The following is a 16,291-nucleotide window of genomic DNA, read 5'->3' on the forward strand; positions in this document are numbered from 1 at the left end:
TGTCAAAGGAAATGGCACCCCAGACCATAATGCCTTGTTGAGGGCCGGTGTGGCGTGCAATAGTGAAGGCAGGATCCCCCCTCTGCCCTGTGCGTCTCCAAACACGTCTTCGATGATCGTCAGGACACAGTTGGAAACGGGATTCGTCGCTAAAGACTATACGTCCCCAGTCGGCATCATTCCAGCCATATCTGTTCAAAACATTCATGCATACGAAATTTCAAAGCAATCGGATGATTGCTTCTTGGTGCGTCGATTTTCTTGTTATAGAGTGTTTGTACTCCCAACTCTTTTTTTGTAAATGCACAATTTACACAATCTCAATACTTGTGTTTGGGCATTAATTGGATAATCAATGAAAACATAAGGAATTGCAGATAAATGTCTACAATAAAAATTGAACTCTGCAGTGCGCGTCCTATTGCATTACGCAATAATAATAACCTTTGGATGTCGTTGCCGGAGAAGACGATGGAAATATGTCCCCCCTCAACAATTGGAAATCTCCAAAAGTCTCGCTCAATATTTTAGACAAATAAAGAACATTTTCGTGAATTATTTTTGACTTAAATTCCTTAAAGTTAAGAAAAGAAGAATCCCAACTAAAGATACAAAAAATATCTATTCTTTTTGCCGGTATGTAGCTCATTGAGGAACTTTTCTTCTTATGTGTGAAATTTAGAACTACTGTCACTATATAATTTAATTTCGTCCCCTTCAGATATTCGACCCTGCTACGCCCAAGTAATAACCCATTATTTTTTCTTAATCCATTATTTATTTGAGGTCAATAACAGCGAGATTGTGAACGTGAAAAAAAAAGAGAGTATCATATGTATTGTTATTTGGAAATACAGTTCAACGAGCCCTTATTTACCGTAATTGCGCGATTTAACGAATTTTATGAAGTAGATTTATAGGAAACAATGAATAACTACTCTGACACAGAAGCCGATGATAGTGAGTCTCCAGTGAAAACAGTTGCTTTTTCTGATGCTTTGCACAGTTTGGAAACGGTGAAAACTTATCCAATAAAGCAAGATGTAAATGAACGAGTATTTTCTTCTCTGCATGACTTCGGAAAAGAACTTTTTAAAATCAAGGAAATAAGTAAACCTTTCTCATGAAATCCGTTAAAGTCTCAAATTAATCAGCTCGTAATCATTCACTATATTTTAATTTCCTGAATAAAAAGTGTAATATATCTATTTATTTTGTGTACTTCCCTATCCACTTAGATCTCTAAGTATGAAAAATCGCATGATCTAATCTGAACACCTCGAAAGTTACAAAATAATCCCTTAAGCATTTTTTTTGCGAAATTTAAAAAAAAAAAAGAAGACAAAAATTGAAAGTGTCTTTTCCATTATTGAAAGGAAGTGTCTATTATGTGTATGTATATTAACTAATTTATATAACTAACAAACTACTTTTTCACCATATCAACTATAGGGAATGTATATACGCAATTATATAATTTAATTACTTAATTAATTATATTTTGCAATAATAAAGTAACTTCACTGTCTGTGGAACTATTTTGATAAATTGCCTTTTTACTAAAAATATATCATAAATAAAATAACCAATATACATAGTTTTTCTTCTTTTTTTTTTTGCATTACAACAACGACTCAATTTTTAACAAATCATAACCTTTGCCAATTTAACGGCGCAGCCTAAAAATAGTTTCGTTTTCTTCTATTGAATACCATAGAAGAGATAACAATCGAAGTCAAAGTCTTGAATGCACTTGGCATGATAACACAGAAGTAAAGATCGTTTCATTTATATTTAGAACGGTTTTGGTTATTTTAAAATAATTTCTCAAGATGGCGGTCAATCTCATAGACTTCAATGTTAAAAGTAGAAGCTAACCCTTAACTCGGATTTACTGAGTAATGTTCACTTCACTTGTTCTGATTGTTCCTTACTAGCAATCCAGTTAGTATAGAAATCAGTGATCATTAGTTTAGGGAACCATTGCCACCAGGAAAAAGTAATACTAATATTCACACGGGCAGAAATAAGCACCCATAAATAGCATTTATTCTAATTAACAGCAACAGATGTAATACACAATTCAACTCAAACGAAAAAGTCTAGCCAGTTTGTAATAGATTAATTAATTACTTAATAGATCCATTAAACAATAACAAATGACGTCATACTATACGAATTTTCACCAGAACAGCAGAATAAGGAAACTACTAAGTTTACTTTCGATTTACGACAACACATCCGCCGCACGAAAACCGGCCATTACAACTTTTTTGGTGAGAGAAGAAAATGAAACTAGAACAATATTGAAAAAGTCGTTGATTCAGAAAATATCCAGACAAGCGATAGCCAATTAAAATTCACGAAGCAGAGAGTTTGAAAAAACTGACAGTTTAAATTGAAAGAGAGGTCTCCTTAAAATGAAAGAAGAAAAAGCTACAGTGTATGATGATTTTGTAAAAAATGAAGTCAAAATATTTTCAGTGACTTACTCTTTCAAAAGGCGGCAAGACAGCGAAGGCGAGAATAAAGGTTTTTTTTTCTTCACCTAACAGGAAATTTAATATTAGGCGGGAATGACCATTTAAAGCTTTCTTTCATTATATTTACGCTTAAATTAAGAAAAACTTCTATAAATAGTAAAAAATTTCGCATAGAATAAGCCAAACTGTTAATTAGCCAAAAAATAAGGGTAAATAAAAGTTAACAATAATCAGAAGAAAAGGTTTAAATAACTGAGTAATTGTAACATTGCACTAAGAGTGTAGAGAATATAAAAACAACAAAACATTTGAATATAACTAAATGCATTTTATTTTCAAAGATAATAATAATTAAAAAAATTTAAATATATTATACTGAATTTTAAGTGAGCAAAAATCCTTTTTAGCTGCTGCGATACATACATTCAACAGTATGACTACTCAAAAAGTGTACGGCCACATTTCTTACGCGATCACGTCTCCCTTTAACATTAATAATTTCTTTTAAATTATATATAAAAAAGCATTTTAATTTTTATTGTATCATTTCTAATATTTGGCGGCACATTATAAGAATTTGATGGCACACAAAAGTGCCGCGGCACAGTGGTTGAGAATCACTGATCTAGACCATTGTTTCTCAACAGAGGATTAATATTTCTATAAGAATTATTATAAATTTTATTTATATTTATTATAATAGACATATTAATCTTAGTTATAGGTATAGGCAAGAAATATTTTTCATCGTAGAGGGGGTAGGATCAGAAACAAACTGGCAAAAAATACAATTTTCTATTTTCCTCACTCATTTTCATGGGTGGTTATACTAATAAGGCTTAACACCAGTGGCATAATGCCACCGGTGTTTAGTCTTATTAGTATAACCACCCATACACACGCTTGTAGTAGTTAAACAGGTGATGGATTTATGATAACGTTTAACTCTTTGAAACTGGGTATACACTTCTGCCGAGATGACTTAAACTGTCATTTTTATCGACTTCTAGAGCAGGCACCACAATATTTTAATCAATATAAGTGGGCTGGCCAGTTGGCCGAGCGGTCAGCGTTATTCCGAAGGGAATGGTTGCTGGTTCGAATCTCGCTCAGGGCATGGATGTTTCTCTGTGTGTGCTGTTCTCTGTAGTGTGAATATGGCCTACCCTATGAACGAGTATCTGGGACAATATGACGATGGTAATGTTGCTCGCCTCCGTGATTTAGGTTCACAAGTGCCCACTGGGTAACGTTAAATGAGCAACAGCTCCGGCATCTCCCGACGCAATGAACAAGAAGTTGAGTGCCCGCCGTTGAAAAAATCAATGCAAGCAGAGTTTCCAATATCATCGAAATTGGTGACACAGGCGTGTTGAGTAGAGTTGTTCCAGAAAGCATATAACCTAACCGCTATCTTGCGTCGGAATGTTCTTTTCACTGTCGCGAAAATGTTTGTACTAAAAACCTTTTTTTAAAGCAAAAAAAAAAAAAAAAAAAAAAANGCTTTTAAAAAAAAAATAAAAAAAAAAAAAAAAAAAAAAAAAATGCAGTTTCAGCCTGTCATTCTCAAAGGATTAAAAAACGAATTTTTAAAGCTTTTTTATAAAAGCATGTCACTAAAGGCCTGGTTTCTTAGGACAGGACGCCGTCAGCTGGAAATCAGCGCTAACCTCTGATTGGTCCATTTGTGAGTTTGATAGTATACGTCATCGAGCGCTCATCTTGAACTACAATTGCCGTNGATTAAAAATTATTTTTTAAAAAGTATTGTCACCTATATAGGTAAAATGGTCACTTAAGTTCATAATGGCGTTTAGGCTGACTTCACACTAGCGATAGGAGGAGTTCTGGCTGAGGGAGTTCTTACTTTAGACAAACTATATACAACATAGGGATGAGCGAAAAACGAAATGGAATTTTCTGGTGGGTCAAGCGTTAGTTATTGTTTAAAATTTTACTAAAAGCGATTCAGTTTTTCACCTATTTTAAGGTTAACATCAGGGATAATTTCTCACCTATAGCACAAAAAAGTAGTTTATTGAGCACATTTAAATATTTATTTACTTTATATTCACGATCGCAATGCTTGAGTTCGCCCTTAAAAAATCAGGCCTGAAAAATCAGGCATTTATTTATTAAGTTTTCATTTAGTTCCATCAGAATCATTGGCCGAGTCTCTATAGTCCAGGCTTTATGACTTAAACACCACCTTTTCCTGTTACGGGCATTGGCCTCACTGATGAGTGGCTTCTCAATTGCAGCACGGCCAGCAATTCCCTGTTTATGAAGCTCCCTTCTAATTGTTTTGGTACTCACAGGGTTCGGTAACACAACATTCATTTCAGCAGTAACTTTTGCAGCTGTGGTTTTCATATTTTTCGTCACAATTGCCCTTAATGATCGTCTGTCACGATCACTCAGGACACACTTTCGTCTACGCTGTGATTTAGCAGATGATGTTTTTCAGCTTTTCAAATATGCGGAATAAATCTTCGATACAGTACCTCTTGAAGCACTAAACACCTCGGCTACCTTGCTTACGGAAACACCTACCATACATGCTCCAACAATTTGCCCACGTTCGAAGTCTGTTAACTCTGACATAACGCAATGACAACCTCACATAACAGTACTCCGACAACAACTGAACTGTTTAGCACATTTACGAAGTTGTATAGGTGGCGTAAGTAATCAAAAACGCCAGCGCCCCCTACATATTTCATTAAAATCAATCTTTCTTTTCAAACTTGCATTTCACAAGGTGTTTCCATATTTTTGTCCAACCCCTGTATATTATTATTTGAAAATAAAATTTTCAAACGAAGAACATTTAATTTGGAATTCTGCGGATTTATAAAGCAAGTAAGTGTTATGGTTTTTATAATAAAAATTATTTTTGTAAATAATATTTTTTCTTATTTGATGATAGTTCTCTACAGAATGGTTTTTTATGTCTGATTAAGAACTATAAGAATAAAAAAAAGAAATAATATGACAGTTTTTTTTAATTTAATATGAGGAATTTATAAAATCGTTTTTTTATCCTAAGAATTCCTTATTTTACGTTTTTTAGTTTATAATCTATATATATAAAAGAAAGTCGTGTTAGTTACTTCACTTATAACTCAAGAACGGCTGAACCGATTTAGCTGAAAATTGGCAGGGAGGTAGTTTAGAGCCAGGAGAAGGACATAGGATACTTTTTATCCCGTGCGATAAACCGTTCNTTTTCATGGGTGGTTATACTAATAAGGCTTAACACCAGTGGCATAATGCCACCGGTGTTTAGTCTTATTAGTATAACCACCCATACACACGCTTGTAGTAGTTAAACAGGTGATGGATTTATGATAACGTTTAACTCTTTGAAACTGGGTATACACTTCTGCCGAGATGACTTAAACTGTCATTTTTATCGACTTCTAGAGCAGGCACCACAATATTTTAATCAATATAAGTGGGCTGGCCAGTTGGCCGAGCGGTCAGCGTTATTCCGAAGGGAATGTTTGTTAGTTCGAATCTCGCTCAGGGCATGGATGTTTCTCTGTGTTATTCTCTGTAGTGTGAATATGGCCTACCCTATGAACGAGTATCTGGGACAATAATGACGATGGTAATGTTGCTCGCCTCCATGATTTAGGTTCACAAGTGCCCACTGGGTAACGTTAAATGAGCAACAGCTCCGGCATCTTCCGACGCAATGAACAAGAAGTTGAGTGCCTGCCGTTAAAATAATCAATACAAGCGGAGTTTCCAATATCATATTTTCATCGAAATTGGTGACACAGACGTGTTGAGTAGAGTTGTCCCAGAAAGCATATAACCTGACGGCTATCTTGTGTCGGAATGTTCTTTTCATTGTCACGGAAATGTTTGTTCTAAAAACCTTTTTTTTATTAAAGCAAAAAAATTGCAGTTTCAACCTTTCATCCTAAAAGGATTAAAAAACTAATTTTTAAAGCTTTTTTAAAAAAGCATGTCACTTAGGTCCATAATGACGTTTTAGCTGACGTCACACTAACGATAGGATCAAACTGCATTGTCCATTAAAATTGCAAGACAAGGTGGATTTTAGCTGAGCATACAAGACATTGCGATAAGAAACCTTATAATTACCTAGATTTAAGATTATTTTCACCTTGAGACTAGCTTCCTTAAAGGATTTTTTTTTCACGCTTTAACACCCTAAGTCAACCTCCATTTAAAGTTCTTTTTTATAGAAGATTGTTTTCCAAGGCATTGGATTATTGGACACATAAACCGCATTACAAACATTTTAAGGTTTTTATTAAAAGGCTTTTGCTGAGTGAAAATAAACCTTATTTTGCTATCTGGGGAGAATTAAAACTTCTCATGTGTTGAATGAAATAGTGTGGTGTCAGCGAACTCTAGATCAGCCAATCAGGAAGGTGATAGCCTAGTTATCTCGACAAAAGTGTAAAACCAGCACCGACGCTTTATAGGGCTTCTTGAGACATGCAGCACACAATTGGTACATGAAAACGGTTTTTGGAGCCGTCTCACGATTTTTTAATACGAAGTTTTAAGAGACTTTCGATCATTGTTTATTTTGTACTGAGCCAAACAATCATTAGAGAAGAACGCTTTCCACTAAAGAGTGGAAAGTCTAGTGGAAAGTCAGCCAGGAAGCTGGGTTCGTGTAGAGAATTTTGCGGACGTCCTCTGGATGGAACCCCCGGCTCTTCATTATGGGGACAATATTGAGGAGGATGTGAGAGTATCCATGACCACCATATTTCATCTGAAATAAAATTTAAAAAAAACTGTCATTATTCGCATCCTAACACCATCGAACTCAAAATTACAAAATGTACTTTTTACTGCAAATTTATACACAGATGGGAGATATTTCCATGTCGGTTCATGTCAATTAAATTAACCAAGGTGCCAAGGCGGTTTAGTACGTGTGAAAATTTAAACAAAACATTTATTGTTTCCCTATTTCATGTTTCCATACACCGAACTTCTCTGATATAACTTGTAATTATTTGCATATTCAGTTCAAAAATAAAAAAATATGTAAAAAAAAGTTGTGATCGCTTTATTACGATCACTAGTTTCACATTGGTCAAATGCTTTTTCTTTCTGGATTGACTCCGCTAAACATTTCAAATCATGGGTGGCAAAAACTGTCTCAATGGATGCTTGACGTCGGATTGATTTTCACGTTCTATGTACGTGTTTCACAAAATACTTTTCCTTCTTCATCATTCATATTTATATTAAAATCACCGTCATGCCAGCAGTTATACGTTAATAATGAAAATAATATAAAAATACTTTAAATTGTTATCATGTAAATACTTTAAAAATGCCTGCTAGCGAAAATAAAAAGAAAATCAGCAGCGGTTGCCATAGCAACGCATGCAATGATGAGGACGCATGCGCACTGTTTACTATAACTCTTGAACACAGTTGAAAAGTGTGATGACGTCCAAATAAGGTGCGCAAGCCATCAAACTCAAAACAACACCTATTTTGCCAATGGGTAATAAATGAAATAAAGAAAAAGAACACTCTATCACCATGGACTTGATTCTAAACGGCGTGACTTACCAATCTGTGTTTTGTGTGTATGTCATGAGCTACAACTATTTTGTCTCCGTAACCTTCCTGAATGAGGCATCTCAGTGACTCCATCCGCTGAGCATCACTGGGCATGGGGATGAGTTCGTCCAGTTGATAGAGAGACACTTCAATTCCAAAGAGATCGAATTCACAATAGCTTCCGAGAGATGCAAACTCCAAAAGACTCTCCTTCGTTAAAAGGGTACCTGTATGGAAACACACCTTTCTATTACTTCACCCTATTACCCTTCATCCTAAAAATTAAAAATTATTTTTTGGAGGTTTTCTAAATTTTTTTTTTTTTTTTCATTTAGGTCCATAATGATGTTTTAGCTGACGTCACACTCAAAGGATCAAGTTGCATTGTCCATTAAAATTTCGTGACAAGGTGGATTTTTGCTGAGCATGCAAGACTTTGCGAAAAGAAACCTTATAATTACCTAGATTTAAGATTATTTTCACGTTGAGGTTAGCTTTATTCAAGGATTTTTTAACACTTCAAAACCCTATATCAACCTCGATTTAAGGTTTTTATAAAGAAGGTTGTTGTCCAAGGTTTTGGATGAGGGTAATGTGCGTAGAATAGAGCAGACTGCCACAGATCTCGTTTTAAGGTTAGAAGGTTTACACGTAAACCGCAAAAAAAACCTATTTAGGTTTACATCAAAAGGTTTTGGCTGAGTAAAAATAAACCTTATTTCGCTATCTGGGATTATTACTTATGGTCACATATTAGTTTTACATAAAAATAAGACATTATTAATTATTAAGAATAAACAATGTTTAATAAAAGCCATCCATTAAAATACTCAAACATTAAAACAATTAAGCTTAAAGCAGAAAAAAAATTATAGTCAAAATATTTAACATGTGTGCATTAGTTTGCCAAGGTTAGATGTCATGAGGTATTTTTATGTTTTAAACAAATATTCATATGTGTGTATATTTTGTTTGGTCTTAAAAAATACATGTTTCGTTTTCATCACATGAGGATTATTCAAATATACTTTAATCGGAATCTTATTTCCAATAAATAATCGTTTTAATTGTGTTAGTAAATGGTACGTTTCAATGTTTTTTATGGAACGCATTACTTTTTATTTTTCCTGTTTCTATTCGATAATGTATGAATGGTATCCCTTTATTTCCCTAGAATTACATTTCTCAGAGCAAAAAGAAAAAAAAAGATATTTATTGATTTTATTCATAAACAAATAAGAACAAAAAAAAATGACTCACGGTCTAGGTGTGACATGACTGTGTTAGAAACTCTTCCGCCCGCCTCTTGAAATACGCGGAAAATCTCTTCCGGACAACGAGAATCTCTTCCGGGATGTATAATGACAGGGGCTCCGGTTTCCTCTTGTACAATTGCCGTAGACACTAACGACTTTTTCTCGAAATCTGAAATATAGAATGCATGTACAGTTTGTCTACGGTAAGAACTCCCCTCCCCCGCCGCGAAGTCTGAGGCCGCCTGTTGCTATGGAAACAAAAATAGCGCATTTCAAGGAGGGTTGCTTCTCTTCACTCTAGAGCAGTGTTTCCCAAAGTGAGGTACCCGTACCCCCAGGGGTAGGGGAACAGTTTAGCGGGGGTACGCGATCTTATGCGAAATATCTTTGCAACAAACGAAAATTTTAAAAAATTTTATTTGAAAACAAAGTTGGTCATGGAAATTTATGATTACGTATTTTTCAATTGGTTATTTTTTGCAGAGTTAACAGTTAATAATTGGTGGTGTCAACAGCCAGTTGTAATTTTTAAACTTTTGTACAATTTTTTTATAGTAAAAATAAACATACTTTTCAAAAAAATACATTCATTTTTTTTATTACACAGCGTTACGAAAAATTTAGAAAGGGGACACAAAAGTCATAATTTTAGGAAACACTGCTTTAGTGCTAACACAAAAGACCGAAGAAAACAAATTCCCTTTATCTAGCGGACCCGAGTCAAAAACCCTTAAACAGTGACCCCACACTCCTACTTGAAATAGTTATACTTTGTTACCATAGTCACCGCCCTGGGTCCAGACGAATGGCTAAGGGAGTTCTTACTTTAGACAAACTATATGTCCGACTCAATATATAATTTTCATTATCATTTCGTTTATATTCCAGTAAAAGGAGACTATATCTTCGGAAAAATTAATACCCGAGATAATGTTTCATAAAAAGTTTTGTTATCTTTTTATGAATGATGCAAGCTTCTTCCTTTTTGAGGGAAACGGGAGTGATTTGAGGACGGGGGGGGACGATTTTTTTTTCTAGACAGGCAAGTAAGGTATTGTTAACAATGTATTGTTTCACGCTGAATAAAATAAAACCATTTTCGAGATGATCAGACTTAAAACCACCAGTATAATTAATGAGAATACCACTTCAATGATCTAAATATACATATCTATTAAAAGTAATATTTTTAATGAATGTAATCTTTTATGACATTGATAAGCATGAACATTAAAATGGTTTTTTTTCTCGAAGAGTGTATAAAAATGTGCGCAAACAGTTTTACACCCTCTTAATAATCAATTGCTTCTGCTGTTTCATTTTCAATAGAAATTATTGCTAAAGAACTCTCTCTTGTGTCTTTGTAGTCCCGCAGCGAACTGATCGTTAAGACACGGTTCCCAGAAGATCACCGAAGTCAAGCATCACTGGCTGCGATCAGTGTGCGGGTGGGAGACCACTTGGATCAGTCTGCGTAGGGACCGAAGGTGTGCGGTATGGGTCCTCGTTAAACTGTTCTACCGTAAAGTGCTCGACATCGCGCGCAGGTCGTTGGGCCACCGAAGCGGGGGTGCCATCCCTCTGCAGAGGATCAAATTTGTGATGGCATGTTTTCGCACCATTCTCAGGGATGTTTCCCAGACCACCGCCAATAGCCTTTTGTGCAGGTCTAGTGTGACGTAAATGAACTACAACAACAACAAATTTTTTTTTAAATATAATTTTGAACAAAGTAGTTTTTGATCGCGATTCTCAATTTGGAACAAAACCGCCCCGCAGTGGACTGATCGTTAAGACACGGTTCCCAGTAGAACACCGAAGTCAAGCATCACTGACTGCGGTCAGTAAGCGGGTGGGTGAGCACTTTGATCAGCCTGCGTAGGGACCGAGGGTGTACTGTATCGGTCCTCGTTAAAATGTTCTACAGCAAAGTGCTCGATTTCAAGCGCAGGTCGTCGGAATACCGAAGCAGAGGAGCCGTCCCCTCTGCAGAGGATCAAAATTGCGATGACATGTCTTCGGATCATTATCAGGGATGTTTCTCAAATCGTCGCCAATAGCCCATTGTGCAGCTCTTGTGCGACATAAATAAAGTACCTACCTACCTACTTGGAACGAAATCATTCGAATATTTTCTTATAAATTAAAATTTAAAATTAAGCTTTTTTTTTTTTTTTTTTTTTTTTTTTTTTTTTTTTTTTTTTTTTTTTTTAAATCTTATACCTCAATTTGACTATTTGAGCATTATTCGAGCAAACTGTCTTTTGAATACTTTTCTTACCAACTCCCTTTTTTTTCAATATTCAAACCCACTATTATTTTTGCCATTGCTTCTTTTATCGGTACTATCTTTTTGTCGGTATCGGTACGTCTTTTATAGATACTATCTTTTTATCAGTATCGGTACTTGTTAGCAGTAAATATTATTATACTTTGTAAACAAATAATAATAATATTTGATATTATTATACTTTGTAAACAAAGTATAATAATATTTGATGGCGCCTTTTTTAAAAATTAATCGTAAAAATCAATCAAAAGTAGTGTGGATAGAGTCATATCGACAACGTCAATTTTCATCTATGAAAAGGTACCCCAACACAGAATAGAGTTAACATGTCTTATATACTAGTGAATTGGAATCATATTTTTGTAGTGGTAGATACACTACAGTACCCCCCTACCAGAATTTTTTATCTGTGATAGAATTCGATGAACAGATACCACCACTTGATTTATTGAAACCAGGAGAACTGTATTAAGATCACCGAACTTTTGATGCAGATCGTGAGAGCTGTATTAAGTTTACGGTCGTTCGTGTGTAGCATTTATTAGCCGAGAGTATACGCTGTACGTCGCATGTGATAGAGACGGAGAAGCAACACAGTGAGGAGGACAATGTCGCAGTCACAAGTAGCAAGTCAACTATTCAATGTGGACCATTCATCAAAGTAGTGATGTTCAGATTGAAGTGGGAGATTCTGTCAAGGTAGGCGTGTTCGTATCACGTCCGGGTCACCAATGTGGGGAAGGAAGTTATCGACAATGTCATCCATGAAAAGATACCCCGACATAGAATAGAGTTAACATTCACTAGCATGTATACTAGTGAATTGGAATTGTATTTTTGTAGTGGTAGATACGCTACAAGTAGTAGCCCGGAAGTCTTACGACGAATTTTAACCCCTAGATGGCGCTAGGGGTTAAAATTCGTCGTAAGACTTTCGGGTTGCTAAGACGGTCAACCATCCATGATTAATTGTTAAAAGAGGAATACCTGTGATGGGCCATGAACATCCAACCTCCCCGATGCAGCCGCATTTAATGTCTGTCCCGTCCATCCCCACCAGCAGATCTTGCCTCAATTTCTCGCACAAGGTCTCGACACTCATATGAAGAGTGGACTGAGACTGGGAACCAGACACATAGAAACCTATACAACCGAAAAAATTATCATCCGGATGTTGACGGCATAAAAATGGCCTTAAAAACATACCTTAAGGGTATGTTTTTAAGGGTAATAAAAAAANCTGAGGCCGCCTGTTGCTATGGAAACAAAAATAGCGCATTTCAAGGAGGGCTGCTTCTCTTCACTCTAGAGCAGTGTTTCCCAAAGTGAGGTACGCGTACCCCCAGGGGTAGGGGAACAGTTTAGCGGGGGTACGCGATCTTATACGAAATATCTTTGCAACAAACGAAAATTTCAAAATTTTTTATTTAAAAACGAAGTTAGTCATGGAAATTTATGATTACGTATTTTTCTATTGGTTATTTTTTGCAGAGTTGACAGTTAATAATTGGTGGTGTCATCAGCCAGTTGTAATTTTTAATTCTTGTGCAATTTTTTTACATAAAAAATAAACATATTTTAAAAAAAAAATACATTCATTTTCCTTATTTATGTAAATTTTAAAAAGGGGACACAAAAGTCATAGGTTTAGGAAACACTGCTCTAGGGCTAACACAAAAGACCGAAGAAATCAAATTCCCTTTATCTAGCCGACCCAAACCAAAACCCGTCCTCAACAGTAATCCCACACCCCTACTTAGAAATAGTTATACTTCGTTACCATACTCACCGCTACGGGTCCAGACGAATTATACTTTGTAAACAAAGTATAATAATATTTGATGGCGCCTTTTTTAAAACTTAATCGTAAAAATCAATCAAAAGTAGTGTGGATAGAGTCATATCGACAACGTCAATTTTCATCTATGAAAAGGTACCCCAACACAGAATAGAGTTAGCATGTCTTATATACTAGTGAATTGGAATTATATTTTTGTAGTGGTAGATACACTACAGTACCCCCTACCAGAATTTTTTATCTGTGATAGAATTCGATGAACAGATACCACCACTTGATTTATTGAAACCAGGAGATCTGTATTAAGATCACCGAACTTTTGATGCAGATCGTGAGAGCTGTATTAAGTTTACGGCCGCTCGTGTGTAGCATTTATTAGCCGAGAGTATACGCTGTACGTCGCATGTGATAGAGACGGAGAAGCAACACAGTGAGGAGGACAATGTCGCAGTCACAAGTAGCAAGTCAACTATTCAATGTGGACCATTCATCAAAGTAGTGATGTTCAGATTGAAGTGGGAGATTCTGTCAAGGTAGGCGTGTTCGTATCACGTCCGGGTCACCAATGTGGGGAAGGAAGTTATCGACAATGTCATCCATGAAAAGATACCCCGACATAGAATAGAGTTAACATTCACTAGCATGTATACTAGTGAATTGGAATTGTATTTTTGTAGTGGTAGATACGCTACAAGTAGTAGCCCGGAAGTCTTACGACGAATTTTAACCCCTAGATGGCGCTAGGGGTTAAAATTCGTCGTAAGACTTTCGGGTTGCTAAGACGGTCAACCATCCATGATTAATTGTTAAAAGAGGAATACCTGTGATGGGCCATGAACATCCAACCTCCCCGATGCAGCCGCATTTAATGTTTGTCCCATCCATCCCCACCAGCAGATCTTGCCTCAATTTCTCGCACAAGGTCTCGACACTCATATGAAGAGTGGACTGAGACTGGGAACCAGACACATAGAAACCTATACAACCGAAAAAATTATCATCCGGATGTTGACGGCATAAAAATGGCCTTAAAAACATACCTTAAGGGTATGTTTTTAAGGGTAATAAAAAAATATGTAATTAACAATTATTTTTACTTTCATTTAATTTAAATTAACTTATTAAAATTATATAATATGGAAAATATTTTTCAATCAAATTAATGCTTAAATTATTTATTAAAAATAGTAGGAAAATGTAAATTTTTTTTTTACGAAGTAGAACGAAAAAATTTTAAACTTTAACTTTTGTAAATTAAAATCAAACGTTTCTTTCTATTCCATCTTTCTAAAATAAATTAATAAATATGAAACAAAAAATATTTAAAAATACTTTTACTATATTAAATTAACTATAAATTTATGTAGATGGCGCTAACGAGTCCCAGATCTTTTTTCCATATTTGATTGGGTAAAAGATTAGAAAAGTTAGTTGTGTTTTTTTTTTTTTTTTTTTACATGCATCTGGGTGTGTTGCCCAGTTAAGTATTAAATAAAATAAATAAAAACCTGCTGAAGATAAGTCTCATTTTCGAATCACACGTTGAATGCTATGCTAATTTTACATGGCTTGCCCGTCTGGCCAAAAAACAACTACAAACTAAATTTGCAAATATTAGACATATTTTGCTAGTTTTTAAAAAGTTTAGCATGACATATCAGAAAAAAGTGGTTTACGAATTGTTTAGAAATAGTGGTGGATAAAAATATACTAAATTGAATTTATTAAACAGAATCACAATTAATAAACTACCAATTGAAAATATTTATTCGCTGTACGGAGCAAGTTGGCATTCTGTATATATAAATAAAACTATTTTTGTGTGTTCTACATTGCATTAATTTCTTCAAACCATTATAGTAACGATAATAATATTAAAAATTTACTCGAATTATGTGTTTCTAATAATCTTGGCATCGCCGGTCACCGGTGACCTCCATGGCATTCAACTTGTAATATGAATAGATAGTTCATAATTAAAAATTTAAATAGCTAAAAGGTAATCTAAAAACTATAAAGGTAACGATCACCTGATCCAGCTACAATCTTGACCCCAGTCGATTGAGACAGTTCTTCCAAATAATCTGCCTGACCATTTGCCCTCAATCCGATGGAACAATTGTCGACAATTGTGCCCCCTCCATTGCTCTTGAAGTAGTCCATCTCCTCTTTGATGGCGTCACCAACGCTGTTGAATTCGATGTTAAAGTCGTAGCAATAACTGGAATGACATTCAACATAGTATTCTTTAGTATTCAACTATAATACTCATTAAAAAAAAGGGTTAAATAGTGGGTTACATCAAGTTTATATGCCATACTTTATCCACTATAAACCAACCTTGTTTATTGCCTGTAAGTTTGGTAAAAACTTTCAAAGTAATGCTGCCCATGTTGCTCCTTCATCTATCGATGATCGAAATGGGCGACAGGTGGCGCAGAGCAAGACTCTCTACCTATGGCAACACTTTGCGTGCTTTCACCATTAGCGTGTGGAGAGTCATAGGTGAAGGAAGTATGGTAGTTTCTCTCTTGATTTTGAAATAGATTAAAAACTTTTAAGTTAAGAAACTATATGGAACTGAAAACTACATTGTACATAGAGCAAAAAGAAATTGTCTTGGAAAGTTTTAAAAATGTTTCTGACAATTCAAGCCATGGAACCGGTCTTCTCCCCAGATGGCGCACTCGAGCGTTGCGATCACGAATAAAAGAATTCAATGAATGACGAATATGTTGTTGTTGTTGTAGTTCATTTACGTCGCACTAGAGCTACACAATGGGCTATTGGCGACGGTCTGGGAAACATCCCTGAGGATGATCCGAAGACATGCCATCACAATTTTGATCCTCTGCAGAGGGGATGGCACCCCCGCTTCGGTAGCCCGACGACCTGC

At 35.4% G+C, this 16,291-nt stretch overlaps 2 protein-coding genes across 2 annotated transcripts in view; both read right to left on the minus strand.

Moving 5' to 3' along the window:
* The window catches only part of LOC107447593 (hexokinase type 2), a gene marked incomplete at its 5' end in the record, with an annotated part of 41,543 nt that extends 32,923 nt beyond the window's left edge, over window positions 1–8,620 (minus strand). Inside the window, 1 exon segment of the mRNA XM_043049763.2 lies at window positions 8,544–8,620.
* Window positions 7,025–16,291, minus strand: part of LOC122270828 (N-acetyltaurine hydrolase) — a 13,168-nt gene continuing 3,901 nt past the window's right edge. The window contains exons 2-6 of the mRNA XM_043049767.2: window positions 15,426–15,747; window positions 14,217–14,372; window positions 9,312–9,476; window positions 8,061–8,278; window positions 7,025–7,245 (exon numbers count right to left, since the gene is read on the minus strand). Of these exons, the coding sequence (XP_042905701.2) occupies window positions 7,111–7,245; window positions 8,061–8,278; window positions 9,312–9,476; window positions 14,217–14,372; window positions 15,426–15,558 (807 nt within the window). The 5' untranslated portion in view covers window positions 15,559–15,747 and the 3' untranslated portion in view covers window positions 7,025–7,110. The remainder of the gene's footprint in view (window positions 7,246–8,060; window positions 8,279–9,311; window positions 9,477–14,216; window positions 14,373–15,425; window positions 15,748–16,291) is intronic.

Source organism: Parasteatoda tepidariorum, chromosome 8 (assembly GCF_043381705.1).
Source record: "Parasteatoda tepidariorum isolate YZ-2023 chromosome 8, CAS_Ptep_4.0, whole genome shotgun sequence".
NCBI classification, from domain to species: Eukaryota; Metazoa; Arthropoda; class Arachnida; order Araneae; family Theridiidae; genus Parasteatoda; species Parasteatoda tepidariorum.